This window comes from Carcharodon carcharias, chromosome 9 (assembly GCF_017639515.1).
Source record: "Carcharodon carcharias isolate sCarCar2 chromosome 9, sCarCar2.pri, whole genome shotgun sequence".
Lineage (NCBI taxonomy): Eukaryota > Metazoa > Chordata > Chondrichthyes > Lamniformes > Lamnidae > Carcharodon > Carcharodon carcharias.
The window spans coordinates 149,529,235-149,547,298 of NC_054475.1; the positions used below are offsets into that span (position 1 = coordinate 149,529,235).

General features: G+C 43.6%; 1 protein-coding gene across 3 annotated transcripts in view; it reads left to right on the forward strand.

Moving 5' to 3' along the window:
- Positions 1-18,064, forward strand: part of LOC121282236 (interleukin-13 receptor subunit alpha-2-like) — a 50,581-nt gene that overhangs the window by 3,391 nt on the left and 29,126 nt on the right. For all 3 annotated transcript variants that reach the window (XM_041195851.1, XM_041195853.1, XM_041195852.1), the window contains exons 2-4: positions 4,100-4,187; positions 8,005-8,186; positions 16,341-16,483. In XM_041195851.1, coding sequence (XP_041051785.1) covers positions 4,100-4,187; positions 8,005-8,186; positions 16,341-16,483 — 413 coding nt within the window. The remainder of the gene's footprint in view (positions 1-4,099; positions 4,188-8,004; positions 8,187-16,340; positions 16,484-18,064) is intronic.

Below are 18,064 nucleotides of genomic sequence, written 5' to 3' on the forward strand. Positions count from 1 at the left end.
GGTTGTAAGATGAGAAGTCTTTTACAGACAAGATTTTCAAAGCCTCTTTACTTACTATCTGAATTCCAAGGGCATTTCAAAGACTTACTATTGGCTTATTGGTTCTGTACCTAATGGATACAGAAAGAGTGTGCATGGAGGATGCATGGGGGCACGTAAGAGATATGGGAAATATGAGGGGATATGGAGGGGCATGGGATATATGAGGGACATGGAAGGGCATGGGGGCATGGATGGGGCATGAAGGCATGAGGGCATAGGGACTGAGTGGTGTTGTGAGGAGAATGAGGGGTAAGGGCTTGAGGGTCTATTAGTCATGCTTACAACTGGGTCGATACCCCAGTAAACAGTGGCAGGCCTTGTAGCCTGCCAGCCTTGCCATCTGTCTGCATGCATTGCCACCTTGGGCCTACCTCTGATGGTGACAGGACCAACTCCATCCTGCGCCCGCCTCTCTGGAATGAAAATATGGTGGGCAGGGGGCATTATTAACAGAGTTGGGTTTGTGGAGTTTTGATATCTGTCTCCCTGAGGAAAATCTGAACCACAATACAAAACTCAAGTTTTTTTATAGGGCACCAGCAGCCCACCACCCAACTATTGTCTCATATATAAATTATTCCAGTTTCAATGAGGATATCATTACACCCAAGCAGAATTGTGGAGCACACTAACCACTGATGACATCCCCCTCTCCTGGCCCTGACCAAGCTCTTGCAGGCGAGACAGAAATTAAGGGAAGAATTTCCACCCTGTCAGGGGGAGAAGTGCAGAAGCAGGAATGGGCGCAGGCAGGCACGCCTCCAATCGGTGCCCTCAATTGGGGGCGCGCCACCATTTTACCTGTGGAGCCCAGGTAAGGCCCGCCCAGCGTGACGTCCGCCAGGAAACGCTATGTGCTCCCTGTGTGGATTCCCTCAGCCGAGAGTGTGCATTCATCTCACTGAGGCTAAGTGCTGCCTCTGGGAGATCGGCACCAAATTTAAAAATGGTAAAGGTGCAAGAGCAAAATTTCTCTGCCACGTCCCCTCATGTGACACTGTCAAATGAGTTGGGACATGTCCATCACTTAAACTCAAACCTTTACTAAATTTTACAAACCCTCATGAAACCTCATCCCGCCCGTGGAAGAGGTTTTATGCTTTTCTGAAGCCCGCTAGGGCTCCCAGCCTGCCCGCCAACCCTAAAGTTGGACGGGCAGGTCCATTAATGAGCTTAATGACTTTGTCAATGGCCTCAATTGGCCGTTGACAGGTCGGCGGGCGCACAGCTGATTCGGCTGCGCCACCATTGACCTGAAAATAGAAATGGTGTGGGGTGAAGTCGGGAGTTCCACCAAATGTCATCCCGCATCATTTTGCGCCTGCCCCTGCCCCTGCTCACCGACCTAAAGATCCTGCTCTAAGTGCCCTTCACACCTTTATTTGTATTTTACCCAAGTTAGGAACCTTGTCTTCTGCTCCATTGAATAGTGCAGTTTTAAATGGTTGCTGCTCCAAGTGCTGACCATGACTTTTCTAGCTGTAGGCTGTCAACATTCATTAGTAGGAAGGACCAGACTAGAAAATGGAAGTGTTAATGTGAACACAGTTGTCCCTTGGTGTCTAGAGTGCCGCAGAATCCATAACAAAATGTAAATGTGATTCCACAGCTCCAGTGGCCCCAGTACATTGTAGAGCTGCTTCAAGTGGCAATTATTGTAATTCAATAATAAACAAGGGGCTAGAGCAGTGTGTGTGTGTGTGTGTGTGTGTGTGTGTATGTATGTGTGTGTGGTCAATATATGTAAGCTTGTGTGTTACTTCATAGAATCACACAGTACAGAAGGTCATTCAGGGGCTGCCTAATTGCTCTCTTCCTGTTTCTCTTTCCCGAATAGTGTTGAATTTTTCTTTGCATATATATAAATATATATAGTTAAGACAAAAACCGGAAATGCTGGAAATCCAAAACAAAAACAAAAATACCTGGAAAAACTCAACAGGTCTGACAGCATCTGCGGAGAGTAACACAGTTAACGTTTCGAGTACATATGACTCTTCAACAGAACTAAGGAAAAATAGAAAAGAGGTGAAATATAAGCTGGTTTTAGAGGGGGTGGGACAGGTAGAGCTGGATAGAGGGCCAGTGATAGGTGATAACCAAAAGATGTCATAGACAAAAGGACAAAGAGGTGTTGAAGGTGGTGTTATTATCTAAGGAATGTGATAATAGGTGACATTAAGGGTAGAAATCAGGACGAGCAAGGTAAAGTTAGCCTTAGTGGGGGTGGGGTGGGGAGAAGGGATCGAAATAGGCTAGAAGGTAGAGAAAAATTTATTAATTTTATTATGGACTCGAAACATTAACTGTGTTCCATTCCGCAGAAGCTGTCTGACCTGCTGAGTTTTTCCAGGTATTTTTGTTTTTGTTTTATAAATATATATATATCCACTTCCCTTTCGAAAGCCAACATTGACCACGTCTCCTTTCAGGCTGTAATTCTCCAAGCTAGGTTTACTGACAATGTTTTCACCCCCCCACCCCATTTAAAAAAAAATACTTAATGGGAGATCAGGACAAAAATTCTTTGGTTTTACTACTAAAGGAAGAAAAGATATAACATTTTAATTTTCCTTTGTGTGTTTAGCATATTACGTTGTTATGTTGGGCTCCTTCTACGTTGCCTATGCTTCTAGGTGGGGCACGGTGAATTCTGATGAAAGGTTACAGAACTGAAACATTGGCCGGGATTTTCCATGCCCTCCGGCGTTGGGCGTGTTTGGCAGTGTGAGCGGACAATATGGCGAGAGGGCCAAAAATCGGTTTCACAATGTTGTGAAACCAATTTGCAATCGTCCATTCTGCCCGCTGATGGCGGGCTGCATTCCTTGCTATTGGTCATTGGGAACCTCTTTGTAATACATCAGCATATCAGTATAAGGCCAGCTTGTCGGATTCATTCCCCCCACCCTCCCACTGGATCATCCACCCACATCAGCGGGAAAACATGCCGAAGTGTTTCACAACAACATATATAAGGCGTGCACTTGGCGGGCTGCACTTCACTCGGGACTTCAAGCTTTGTTTGCTGACCTTGCTTCGGGCAGCACTCACAGTCATCAGCGCCAGTCTTCACAGACAGCACCACATCGCCTTCGGGGGGCTCACGGGCAGGTCTCTACCCACCTGATCAGCCATATGTGGGTGGCTTTTCAATGGCTGCTGGGCTAGGTCTTGCTTGGGGAAGGGGGAGAAGTGGCCTCGCGCAAGGGAAGAGGCTGCAGGATGAGGGCTGTACTGGCGAATAAGGGTAGCCCAGAGTGTGTGTGGGGGCACGTGTTGATCTGTGGCCTCAAGATGGTGAGGGCTGAGGAGGCAGTCTCCAGAGGAGATGAGGCCAGATGGACATGTGAGGGTGTGTGTGTGAGATTGGGTGGTGATTTCTCTTGAGCTGGCAGTGAGTGAGATGCCAGTGAATGTGTGAGGGTTGCCATACCCTGGGTGCATGGATGAGATCATTCATCCTCTATCTGCTTTGGATGGCCAACCTCTTCTGTGCAACATTGGCACTGATGACCACGGCCATCGCCTGCCAAGCGGAGTGGTAATGTAGCTGCCCCTCCTGCAGCCAGAGCGGGGGTAGAGGATATCACAGCGGGTCTCCACGTCATCCAAAAGGCACTCAAGGGCTGCAGTCGTCTTGCCTTTCAGGGCCATGTCTTCTTTGCTGCAGTCCTGGGCTGGAAGCACTGAGTGTGGCTGTACTTTAAATGTGGTGCCTGGCATGATGAAGTGACGAAGTGACGGCGTGGCAAGCCAATTGGAGCCTGCCCGCCATCGAAACAGCATGTATCCTGGGAATGCATAAGTAATGCACTGGGCTCGGATGATCCAGCATGAAAAGCCACCATTGTGGCCGGAGGGTAAAACGTCATTTTACCTGCCCGCTACCGCACTTAGTGCAAATCTGGTATGAATCCGCTCATTAACTCTATTTTTGTCTTCACAGGTGCTGCCAGACCTGCTAAGTAACTCCAGCATTATCTGTTTTTAGTTCACATTTCCAGCATCCACAGTATTCTGCTTTTCTAACAGGGTTGATCTGCTTTTTATCTAGATGTAAATTGCATTGTCTACAATGAGGAATTTATGGAGTGTACATGGAGCCATAGTGAAGGGAAACCAAACTACACCCTGTATCACTGGTGAGTCTGCTAATCAGATGAAGTGAATAGTTCCATGAATTTGTTCTGATAGAACTAGATTCAGAAGTGCACCACAGCAGTGGCTCCCTTGAATATCAGTTTACCTTGCCAATCAGTAAAAGAGGAAACCTTCTCTAGGAGCTTGACTGGTAAATACACTTTCCAATGGGATACCGAGCTGCGTGGCAGAAGGATCTCAATCTACAAACTTTGCTCCCAGTTCAGTTCAGTAAACTGATCTCAGCTGAAGAGAAATAGGGTGGGGTGTGCAGGGAGGAGGGGTTGGTTCCTGGTAATTACTTGGCAAGTTCAAACAAGGCTGTGTCATCGCACCAGCCCTCTTCTCCATTTTCCTCATTGTAATTCTGCATCTCACCTCCGACAAATTACCCACAGGCATGGAGATAGTCTTGAGATCAGACGGAAAACTGTTCAACCTACTCTGCCTTCAATTAAAAATCAAAACCACTCCAACTTCAGTCATAGGCCAGGATTTCCCAGTCTGTGAGCGGGGTGGGGGGAGGGGGGCGCTGCTGGCCGATGCGGGATGGCATTGGGCGGAACTCCCGATGTCACCCCGCCTCACTTAAATTTTCAAGTCAGCAGGGGCTCAGTCAAATCAGGTGTGCGCCCGCCGATCTATTAAGGCCATTGACAAAGTAATTAACGTGATTAGTGGACCTGTCCGTCCAACCTTCAGGTTGGCAGGTAGGCCGGGAACCCTGGCGGGCATTGGAAAAAGCATGAAACCTCATCTAAGAGCGGGCTGAGCTTTCATGTAGGTTTTTAAAAATTTAATAAAAGTGTACTTAGAAGTAATGGACATGTCCCAACTCATTTAACAGTTTCACACGAGGGGACATATCAGGGAAATTTTATTTTTCTATTTTTAACATTTTTGAATTTGGCTCCAATCTCGAGGCAGCACTTGGCCTCAGGGAGATGAGTGCGCTCGCTTCCTTGAGGATGTCACACTGGGCGGGCCTTAATTAGCCCACCGATGGGGGGGATAATTCTGCCCATAGAGCTTCAGTATGCAGATAATGCTTGTGTTTGTACTCACTCAGAAACTGAGCTCCTGGTCCTTGTCAGGTCTCCTCCGAAGCATATGAGAAAATGGGCCTTTACTAAACATTCGGAAAATTAAGGCCCTCTTCCAAACAGCTCCCACAGCAAAACACCTACACGCCTCCCAAACCCCATGGGCAACATTTCCCCCCGTCAGAGGGGATGTGCGGGAGCGGGCACAGGCGGGTGGGTTCCCGATCGACGCCCCCAAGTTGGGGGCGTGCCGCCGTTTTACGTGTGCTGGCCAATTAGGGCCCGCCCAGTGAGACATCCACCAGGACGTGCTATGCAGTCTCTGTGTGGGCTGGGTGGTGGGGGGGGGGGCGGTATGAATTCCCTGAGGCGGGAGTGCACTCTTTCGCTCATGCGCATGAAAGAGTGCACAGATCTCCCTGAGGCAAAGTGCTGTCTCAGGGAGATTGGCTGCGATTTGAAACTTCAAATAAAGATGAGAAAAAAATTTCACTGCCATGTCCCCTCATGTGACACTGTCACACGAGTTGGGACATGTCCATAACTTTTATTTTGAAATATTCTGAGATTTTCAAAACACTCATGAAACCTCTTCCCGCCCATGGGTGATGTTTCATGCTTTTTCGCAAGCCCGCCAGGGCTCCCGGCCTGTCCACCAACCTTAAGATCCATTAACGATTTCAGTTAGCTTTTTAAGGGCTTTAATAGGCCGACCTGAAAATCTAAATGACGCAGGGTAACATTGGGAAGCATGTCCGACGTCATCCCACGTCATTTTACGCATTGGCGAGCGAGCTCCAACCCTGCTTGCCAAACAGAAGATTCTGCCCCATCAATTAAGATTAATGGTGACCATTTTCCATACCCTGGGATCTTCCTCTTAATGAACGCAAACATAGATGATGAAATTCTTCATCGCCTCCAATGTGCCAGCTCAACCTTCAGTTGACAAAGGAAATGAGTATTTGAGGACCAGGATCTCAAATCTGTGATCACAGTCATGTTTTACTGGGTAGCGGTGATCTCCGCACTCTGACATGCTTCAGAGTCTTGGACAACCTACAGCAGACACCTCAAAGTACTGGCGAGATACCAACAGTGGTATCTTTGCCAGATTCTCCAAATCCGGTGGCAAGAAAGGTGGTCCAACAGCAGCTTCCTCTCCCAAACCAACTTGCCCAGCATCGAGGCACTATTCACTCAAAACCAGCTCTATTGGGCAGGAGATGTAGTTTGGATGACTGACACCAGACACCCAAAGCAGCTGCTCTACTCAGAGCTCGATCACAGCAGGAGACTCCCAGGAGGATAGCAGAAATGCAGTAGGAATGTCCTCAAAGCATTCCTGAAGAGGTCAAATATACCCGCTGACTTATGGGAGACCCTGGCTTGCAACCAGCCAAAATGGAGAAGGCTCATCCGGGAAGGCACATGGCACATTGAGGGACTTCGTCGGGAATGTGTGGAGGCAAAGTTGAGGCATTGATGGGAGTGCATAAACCTCCAAACAGCCCTTCTGCCCAAATTTTCAAGCATGATGACATGTAGCACATGTGGCACAGTCTGCAGATTGCGCATTGGAATTATCAGCCATTTCAGAGCTCATCAAACCAGAGGGAAGTAAGTTATCCTTGATCCAGGGGACTGCCTGAGAAAGGGGACTTACCAAATTATCATTTTTTTAAATAACTAAGGGCAAACACCAGCATAAGATCATAATAAAAATCATAGGAAATAGTCCATACGAACCCTGGAGGATAGGAAAACACATTAACTTCACACATTTGAACACTGTGATCACAGACAATAAAATGCAAAAACTCTGTCCATGACAGAGAAATGTCACACAAACATGTTAAAGACTCTTCTGGCTATACCTTCTCATTTGTATTTTGATGACATTGCACTTTTAATGCCAACATGTTTCCAATTGAACAGTGAGAGACTGGAAGGTGAACTGATAATGAGCTTTAAAATTATGAAGGTTTTGATTGAGTAGACATAGAAAAGATGTTTCCATTCATGGGGCAGCTAAATCATAAATATGAGATAGTCACTGATAAATCCAATAAGGAATTCAAGAGGAATGTAATTACGCAGAGAATGACCAGAATATCAAACTTGCTATCACATGGAGTAGTTGAGGTCAATAACATGGTAGTCATCAGCCGAACTTCTCAGCCAAGCAAGCTAATAGAAAGTAGAAAGGTTATGAAACTATTATTAAGGTTAAAAATGACAAAAGATGAATTCTTGATACAGTCATTTCAAACATCTAATTTGCAAATAAAAGTTGGCTTATCTGAAACTCCATATGCAAAGGCATATCACTACTTTGAAACTTAACATAAGGCTAAAAATCACAAAAGCCCCACCTTTTAGATGGGACGATTGGTAGACATAAAATATTCCATGATACCAAATTGAAGAAGTAGCAGGTTAATTCTCCCTGGTGACATGGCCAATATTTATCCCTTAACCCTTAAAACTAATGAGAAAACAGATTATTTGATTGCTGAGAGTTTGCTGTGTGTGTTATTGGCTGCTGCATTTCCTACATTACAACAGTAACTACACTTTAAAGGTACCTCATTGACTGTAAAGTAATTTCCTGAGGACGTGAAAGGTGTTATCTAAATCTAAGTCTTTTTCGCTTTAAATAATTTTTGAGCATGTAATGGTTTTCAAAAATATTCAGCTTTCCAACTGATTTTGAATATCCAGCTTACAAATAGGTACTATATATGAAATAACAACCATTTCTCATTCCTTACAGGTATTCCTCAACTCCAGTAAAGGAATGTGGGAACTACATTCAGCAGAATGGGTATAACATTGGTTGCAATTTCTCACAAAATGAGATTACCCAGTTTCAAGAATTTTTTGTTTACAAAAATGGATCCAGTGACTCAGGAAATGCATTACCACAGACCCAGTCATTCCAGTTGCAGAATCAAGGTAGAAAAACTAGTTAATAATTCATAAGATAGAACCAGTGATGCCAGTGTGACCCTTGGAATAATATTCTCATGGGGGTGTGATGGGGGAGGGAATGAGGCCTGGTTTTTGATGAATGTGTTGTTTGATAGGGGTAGGATAGTGATGTCCCCATTGCTAATGTCTCTTCCAGAAAGATCCTAAATATGGTTAACTAGAGCTCTTTTCAAAGTTATAAATGTAATATAAAGGATTAATAGGTAGGATATGCTTTTCCTGTTGTAGATGATGATGTACCACGGATACCAGTCATGTGTTAGACTCTCTCTCTCGAGAGAGAGAGGGAGGTTGGAATCATGCCTAGGATCAATGTGTCTATTCTGTAACCTGTTTAGATGTAGTATTAGTAAACAAGTGTTAAGCAGATACCAGAGTATGTCTACAATCTCTCTAAGAGCTAAGTCCCATGCCTAGAGTTCAAAATATGACAAAGGTAATTCCATCTCATACTTCTCAACCGGTGCAGCCTTTGGCACAATTAACCACCTCCTCCTCCTCCAACATCACTTCGGCAACATCATCCAGCTAAGTGCAACAGCACTCACCTGGTTTCACTCTTATCTATCCAGTCACAACCATTTCCAAAACCTGCTGCAGCTAGAATGCAGTTTCCCTTTAAAAGCAGGTTGCCTTTCAGAAGTGCCGGCTGCCCTGAACCTGGGCCCCTTGCTGAGTGTGTGTCCGCTTGGCAGTGTGTTGAGCAGTGGGCTCAATGCCACATTTATGGAGATGGGCAGGCAGCACAAAGTTTGCGGGCTACCTGCATCATTTCCATTGGATGAGTAAAGTCAAGCATCAGAGCATAAAGAGAAAAAGAAAGGTGAATGTATGTGGTATTGAGAGCTTTACCTGAAAGACTACCAGATAGCATAAGGCATAAATTTACCTTTAAGGTTAGCAGGTGTGACAAAGTAAATTAATGCTGGAACTTGAAGATTAGCAGGTAGTGTGGAGCAGTGAGAGCTTTACCTGAAAGATTAAAGATGCAGTAGAGCAGTGAATACTTTTCCCCTCACTGGTTTGAATTAATGTTGCACTTAAAATAACTCAAAAATCTCAATCACACTAAAGTTGCTGTGTCATTTTAAAATGCTACATTGTTGGAAAATTGAGCATGTGGTAAAAGAACCTCCAACGTTAAATGAAGGTTATTTCTGTCATGGAAATATTTTGTTCAAACATACATAAAACATAACGATGACAAAAGAGAAATTAACCTCAATTGGGAAAATCGTAGAATTGTAAAATGAAGATGTTTATGTATTGGGCATAGGATGGAAAATTCCTCTCGCTAACAAGTCGGGAGTCGGGGTAATTACTATTCAGCAGTTATGTAGTGGAAAACAAAGCACCTCAGCAGCTTGTGAGTGTATCAGAGTGTTTATAGATTGCACCCCTTCCTCTGTCTCCAATCCCTTGATATATTTATCGCCCCTCTTGTCCATTTCCCTCAGTGACATTATCTCCTATCTTGTGTTTTTCACTGCACATTTATCCTTGTATTTCGATTCCAACTCAATTTCCCTGTAATTTTGGATACTCCTACCATTCCTTTCCCTACTCTATTGCTGAATCAGAGCGGTCTGGAGATTTGTTGAAGCTTTTCCCAAGGCCAAAGAACAGCTACTACCAAGGTGCAACTTAGTTTCTTCTGTATAAGGTTTGAAAATGAACAAATAACATGTAGTAGTACCCAAGTTAATGGAAGGTAAGTGGCAATCCTAAAATCCTGATTTCAATAGATTGAGCTAGATCTATTGATGCCCACACATATAAAGTTAAATAGCCTGAATGAAGGATATCAGTTTACTTGTCATCGTGTTGTATGTTTAACTAAATTCTTGCATTACATAAGGTCCATTCTATGACATGAGAAAGTGTGCTGCGATTTAGAAATGCATTGATATTGACATTGACGATGATGCAGTCATGGAGGAATTTTAAGATTTGAAAGCAATGTGTGTTTTTTTAACAATGATTATCCTGTAATATAACAATAGAAACATGTATTTATATCACATCACGCCTTTAACTTGATAAAACATCCCAATGCCCTTTACAGGAGTGTTATGGAGCAAAACTGGACAGCTAGACACAAAAGGAAATATTAGGGCATTGTCAAAAGCTTGATCAAAGAGTTAGGTTATAAGGATTGTTGTAAAGGAAGAAGGAGAGGTAGAAAGTCAAAAAGCTTTAGTGAGAGAATTCCAGAGCTTAGGACTTTGGCAGCTGAAGGCACAGCCAGCAATGGTAGAGCAATAAAAATCAGTGGTGTACAAGAGGTCAGAATTAGTGGACCACAGATATCTTGGGGGGTTGTAGGGCTGCAGGAGATACAGAGATGGGAATTGATGAGACCACGGAGGGATTTGGAAACAAGGTTGATCATTTTAAAAGTGAGGCATTGCTTAATCTGGAACCAATGCGGATCAGCGAGCACAGGGAAGATGGGTGAACAAACTTAGTGGGTAAGGAAATAGGCAGCAGAGTTCTGGATGACCATAGATTTATGTAGGATGGAATGTGGGAGACCAGCCAGGAGTTGAAATAGTCAAGCTTAGAGGGAACCAAGCTTGAAAACAGATTGGTTCAGCCTCAGAGAATTGTCAGACAGAGGGATCAAGTCAATGGCTAGGGGGTGGACTTTGTAGGGGGTACCCAAGACAATAGATTCGGCCTTCCCAATATTTAGTTGGTGGAAATTTAGGCGCAACCAGCACATGAGTAATAATTTAGAAACAAATGGGGAGGGGGGGCTGGGTGTTGAGTGAGAGGGTGGAGAAGTATTCCTGGGTGTCATCAGTGTACATGTTCAGACCTTTTTTTTGCATTTGGGGAGGGAAAACAAAGCAAAGTATTACTCAATAAACGGGAAGTTATTGAGAGCGGTTGCGGAAGTGAGAGGCATTAGAGTGTCCACAGGCCTTTGAAGGTGGCAGGACAGGTGGACGAGGTGGTCAAAAAGCATATGGAATGCTTCCCTTTATTGGGCGAGGTATTGAATACAAAAGCAGGGAGGTAATGATGAAACTGTATAAAACGCTGGTTAGGCCAAAGTTGGAATTTTGTGTACAGTTCTGGTCACCACATGACAGGAAGGACATAATTGCTCTGGAGAGAATACAAAGGAGGTTTACAAGAATGTTGTCAGGGTTTGAAAATTGCAGCTATTAGGAGAGATTGGATAGGCTGGGGTTGCTTTCCTTAGAACAGAGGAAGCTAAGGGATGACCTAATTGATGTGCACAAAATTATGAGGGGCCTAGATAGGGTAGACAGGAAAAACTTGTTCCCCCTAGCTAAAGGGTCAATTACCAGGGGGCATAGATTTAAAGTGATTGGTAGAAGGATTAGAGGGGGCATGAAGAAAAGCTTTTTCATCCAGAGGGTGGTGGGCATCTAGAATTCACTGCTTAAGTTGGTGGTTGAGGCTGAAATGCTCAACTCAATTAAAAGGTACCTGGATCTGCATGTGAAGTGCTGTAACCTGCAAGGCTATGGACAAGAGCTGGAAAGTGGGATTAAAATGAGCGGCTTGTTTCTTTTTTATTTTTTGGCCAGCGCAGACATGATGGGCTGAATGGCCTCCTTCTACACCATAACTTTTCTATGGTACTATGGTTCTATATTTAAAGAGATTACAAATATGCCAATGGGAACTGCATTTTATTCAAAGATTTAATGCATCAAACGTGCCTTGCATAAAACAAATTATTTGTACATAATATGGAAAAAGAGCTCATAGAAAATAATACAGGTTATTTTCTAGAAGACTTGCAAAACTGAAATGCACTATGCAAAACAATTACTCAACTGTCTTTTTGATATTATTTAGAAATTATAAATTTGAGGGTGAAGAATCTAGGCACAGAGTGACAATTTTTTATGAAGCAGGCATCAGTAAGAAAGGTAAACAAATATTCATAGTTTTAATTAGCATTTGGGAAAGCTTGATATGAGTACTTGCAGCCATGATTTGACATCAAACTTTAGGGAGCGGGGAGGGGGGCATCTGTACAAAGAATAGCCTCTGAGAAATGTTGTGAGCAGTTGATTCCAAGGTTTAGATCTCTGAACTAAGAAGAGGCCAAGAAACAAAACTGAACCTTAATAGAAGGAAATTGCATGAAGAAGGGGCGTAATCCAAGTTTTGTATTGCTGACAAAAGAGGCATGACTAAGCTTTTCATCTTGCATTCATCAGGACACTCCCAAGACCCTTACCAATTAGGGTCAAGTTGCCTGGTTTAAATTTCAAACAATGCTTGGCAGTTAACTGTCAGTCATGCATTCTCCATGGCAATACCACTTGCCAACCAATCAGCACTCTCTTTACATTGAGTATAAATTGTTGCTTTCCCCTTGAACTGGTATTCTTACTAGTGCCCTGATGAGTGCAAGATGAAAAGCTTAGACATGCCTCCTTTATCAGCAACACTCAAGTTCTGTACTACAAAATGACCATTTTTAATGGCCTAGTTTTAATAAACAGCATTGATAATATTGTTATGAACCCTGCTGAGGTTACCCCTGGAAACACCTGACCCAGCTTGATAGATCCTAACTTTTAATTTGTTTATTTAGATATATGGAGAGTAGCTACTGAACAGAGGCACAGGAGTCAGCTAAATAACTTTTAACAAAAGAATAAAACATTTACTAAACAAGAAAAGATGAACTACAATACTCCTTCACCCACAACTATACCTTTACAAATATACACAGAATAATACAAGTTATAAAAGCTATTTTATACTTTAATGTCTATAATGAGTACACAGCCCATGCACCAATAGGCACCCTATGGTCAAACATACCACACTCTAAAATCAAGTGACAAAACCAAGATGTCGCTTCAACCAGATGCTACGGATCTTTCCTCAACTCTCCCCAGACGCTTGTCACACCGTTTTTCACATGAGAGTTTCCAATTTCCACTCTCTAAGGACTCATCTTGAAATCTTCTCCCAAACCGATGATTTATCTCAGACGCCTTCCGCCAAGAGTTCACCTCCAGTATTTAGAACTCTCCTTCTGATGCTCCTCTTCCTTGGGTCACCACACGTATTCAAGCTTCTTCCATGCACTCTCTCTTACTGGCTCAGCTGTCAACAGTACCACTACTGCTTCACATGCCCAAAGCAAAGAGTTACAGACCTTCAGTTGTCTCTTTGGACCTTCTTGCCTCTTACAGGCTGTTCTCACTTTAACCCTGCTTTCTGCAGCTTTTGTCTCTTTAAATCTGAAGCTTGGAGCCTTTCTATCTGCCCCTCTCCCTTAACTTCACTTAACAGGAACTTTTCCAAGTTCCTGTCCTTCCTTTGACTAGAAGGTGTGCTTGGGACTTTCACTCTCTTGTTCCTGTCTTGCCCCTTTGGCCTTGCAACCTTTTGATTCTTTTAGGAAATCTGCAGCTCGCTGTTCCAGTGTCCAGTCTCTCTGGGGATCTGGCTTCAAACCGATCTTAAAACTGCTGGTTCTTTAGTTTTTCTGTGTGTGTCTATGGGAGGGATCTGCCTCTCTAGCCCCCTGTTGTTAGGCACCAGTCCAGTTCTTCTACCCTTGTTTTTTATACCTTAGCTTAAGTTGTAAAACTCTTATTAGAAATGCAAGCGCCTATTTAAAGTGAAACTAAAACTCCCTTTGACGTTTCTTAACACACAGATACAGATATGCAAATCAAACTTAAACTTTAAACTCATTCTTAACACCTACAAATACCAATATAACTTAAACTGTTTCTATTTTCTAACAATATAGACATGGATATATTTTGCACCATGGCAGAACCAGAGGAAATGATTTTTAAGCTAAAGAAATCAAGGGGAGAATTTTCTCCCCGTTGGCAGGCTGGGTGGCTGCGGGTGCCAATTAAGGCCCACCCAGTGTGACACGCACCCGGAAGTGCTCAGTGCTACCTGTGCGGGCGAGGGGTGGAGGGAGAGTGGGGCCTGCACTCTTTTGCGTATACTTGCGAAAGAGTGCTGAAATCTCCCTGAGGCAAGGAGCTGTCTCGGGGAGATTAAGGAAAGTCATAAAAATGTGATAAATAAAAGAATAAAATTATTCTGGCATGTCCCCTCATTGTGGCAGTGTCACATAAGGTGGGACATGTTTATCAATTTACATGAAACAGTTTATCAAATTAATAAAGCATTCATGAAACCTCATCCATGAAAAATGTGAAGGCTGCTTGGGCTCTTTGCCTGCCCGCCAACCTTAAGGTTGGACAGGCAGCCCTGACAAGTGCCTCAATTAATTGATTAATGGCCTTAATAGGCCTTTGACAGTTTGGCAGGAGCACAGCCGACTCCGGTACGCGTCCGCTGAAATGAAGATTGGAATGACGCGTGGTGATGTTGGGATGTACGCCCATCATCACTGCGCGTCATTTTATGTGTTGGTGTGTGGGGCCCGCCCCCACATGCCGATCAGAAGATTCAGACCTAAGAGCTTGATAGCTTATGGGATAAATTCTCTGTGTTTAGGGCATTAACCTGTGGAATAGGTTTCCCAACTGGCCCATAGCTATATGGGCCATTTCGAAGAACATAGATGGATTTCTCATTCCGCAAAGAGAAGGGAGATATGCAAGAGAAAGGTCTTTGAGCCAAGAATTGCTTTCGTTTTTAATAGGCTTACAATTAAAATACAATGCTCACATTCCTCAAAATGTGACCTGCACCTTTGCTTACCATTTAACATTGTTAAAGTCACTAACAAAGATCAGATGGTTCATTTCTCAGTTTTTAAACATTCTATCAGTTTTTCTATGCTTTATCAGTAGCGATTTAACATGCAAAAAGGATCCATATAATGCTTTATTTTATGCATGGTAAATGCAGATAATTACCCTGGTCATGCCAGTGTAGTTGAAATGATTTGACTAATCCTCTTTAGTAACTGGGCAAAAACTCCCAGCTACATATGCATTTGGAGCCACACGACCTATGTGGCTGGTCCAGTTAAGTTTCTGATCAGAAACCACCCACCCCCAGCAACACCTGGGTAGTCTACCCATTATTCCATACAATGCTCTTGTGTTATCTGCAAATTTTGCCCTTAGTACAAGAGGAGAGTTGATTGCAGTGACATTGAATATTAAAGGCACTTATATGACATGAATGTTACTTATTACTTATTAACTCAACCCTGAATGTTGTCCAGGACTTGCTGCATGCAGGCATGGACTGCTTTATTATTTGATGAGTCGTGAATGAAACTTAACACTGTGCAATCTTCAGTAAATATCCCCATTTCTGACCTTATGGTTTTTAATGAAGCAACTGAAGATGGCTGTGCCTGAGGAACTCCCTTAGCGATGTCCTCAGGATGAGGTGATTGGCCTCTAACACTCGCAACCAACTTCCATTGTGGTAGGGTTGACTTCAGCTAGTTTTCACCCTTATTCCCAATGACTTCAATTTTACTAGTGCTCCTTCATGCCACACTCACTGACCCTTTAAATAGCACATGTGGAGTCCCTCATGCATCTGAATCCATGTGCAGGGGTGAATGGTTAACACAAGGCTTTCTGGGACCTGTGCAGTCCAAATTTGCAGAATGTGCTCCTCATTAGCCTGAGAGGCTGTTTGACATCAAGTTCTGCCCACTAAAAATTATGGACCATGCATGGCAAGCCCGTGCTAGCGCCCTTCCAACATGTGGCTCCTTGCCGGCTGTGCCAAAAATGGGCACAAGTACTGTTCCTGCCATTTTGAGGGCCTCTGGCTTCTGTAGCACTGGCCTCAGTGGCATTATAGCAGCAAATTTTGTGGCCTCCCTGTTTAAAGCATTGACCTATGGAATAGACTGCTTAACGGTTTGTGTGTACTGCGTTTTCAAAGGGAATCAGATGGGTTCCTCATTTAAGCAGAGACAAAAGAGGTACAGAGAGATTGACGGTATGTGGGGTGTAAGGGATACTACAATATCTTATTTTTGCTTTGAATTTGCACCTTCATTTTTTTCAGAAATTCTGAAAGCTCTTGAACTCGGGCAGTTCACTTGCTCCAATTCCATTACACTACAGTTTTTTTTCTGAAAGTATCATTCTCTGAAATGCTTGGATTAATCCACTTTAGTAACAGGACAAAAACTTAATTCATATCTTTCAGTGAAACTCAATCCTCCTGGAGACCTGGCACTGAATATCTCGAACAACAATGAGCTCATTTTGAGCTGGGACGTCCCGGGGAAACTACTGAAATGTCAAATGTATGAAATCAGGCACCGGAGTAAAAACGATAAAAAGTGGCAGGTACAGTGTGACAATGACAACAAGACTAACAAACGTTTTACCTTATAAACAGAGAAGAGTAGTTAATTTTTACACTGAAAAAATGTAGTGTGTTATCCCTTTGTCACTGGGAATTAAGATGAAGATCTATGCCTTGCCAGCTGGCTTGGATCAAATTGCTCTGTGTAGGCCCTTCCACCAGACTGAAGACAAATATCTGGCATATAGATGATGGTAAAATTCTGAGATTTGGGATGATTACTGCTTGGGGCTGTTAACTGGAGGGAGGTAGATGACATGTTCATATACCTAGGGCTTGGTGCCTATCTTAATTGACTTGCAAAACAATCAACAGCTGCAGCTACATGTCCAGTTAATGGAAGCACCATTTAATGGGATAGGGTGTGTGACCATGTTGTAGTTAGAAGCATGGTGACAACCCACTCATATTTTATGCTGAGTTACACTGCCCCCCATGCCATGTGTGAGAAGCAGCTGAGAAATTGGAAATCTCAAATCTACCGTGTCTGAATCTAACAATGGACTAATGACTGGTGCTGGTGGGATGGTAGTTAGGGTCTCTCTGTCGGTATGGCGATTCCAAACTGGCACAGCTCATGATGGAATTTAAGAACCAAATTGAATCTCCCTCCTTTCCTACTGCCCCCCCTCCCCCCCCCCGCCCCGTGTCATTCGCTCCATCCCCAATGCTACCACCACTCCTTCATGTAAGATGTGATATTTCAAAGCATCAGCTGGACAGGTTAACGTAGCACTCAGGGCACTTTGATCAATGAATAATTAAGCTGATTCACTAAGGACAACAGCAGGGATAGACTTTCACTTGTGATTGAAATTGTTCCCTGTTAGCCTGGAATCCTGGGTCAGGTGTCCCTGTCTGGAAAAACAACAGGAAACTTACCATTCCTTGCTCTTTAGTTAGTTAAACTTCAGCAGTCTGCTTGAAGCTCCTTCTTCTTAAGTTCTTTGCACAAGGGCAAGTCCAATACACAGCACCATGACCACCTTCATGGGTAGGGCAAAGAGGTGGGTCCCAAATCGACCCCAGCCAAAACAGGGATCAAACTCCATGCTGTTGGTATCAATCTGATCCACACCAGCCATCCATCCAACTGAGCAGACAGGCCCTCAAAGGGGTCCAAGTTGCTGGGGCAACATACATTTTTACAAGCATTTTGTAGCCTTGAGCTTTGGGTAGTGATGATAGAGGCTCTAATTTATTTCCATCACATGGCTGACCAGGAATCTCTCCCACTCTCACTGCCTGCCATTGGCATGTGTTGCAAGGGTTTATAAGTTGGTTCTTAACCTTCTTGGCTGCTTTATGAATGCATCTTCCTTGGCCATCAAGTCCAAGAGTGGGACATCAAGCTGGAGCTTCTGCCTCAGAAGCAGGGATCCTACCCACTTCCTTGAAGCTCCGAAGGAGAGCCAATTTGACTTGAATCTCTTCTGACTTGAGAATGTATAATATGCCCCTATGGGAAAAGAATGTGCACTTCAGATTTGATAAACAGAATGCATACAAACACATAAACTTCCTAATGGGTTGAAGAGGAGATTTAAAAAAAAAATAATGGG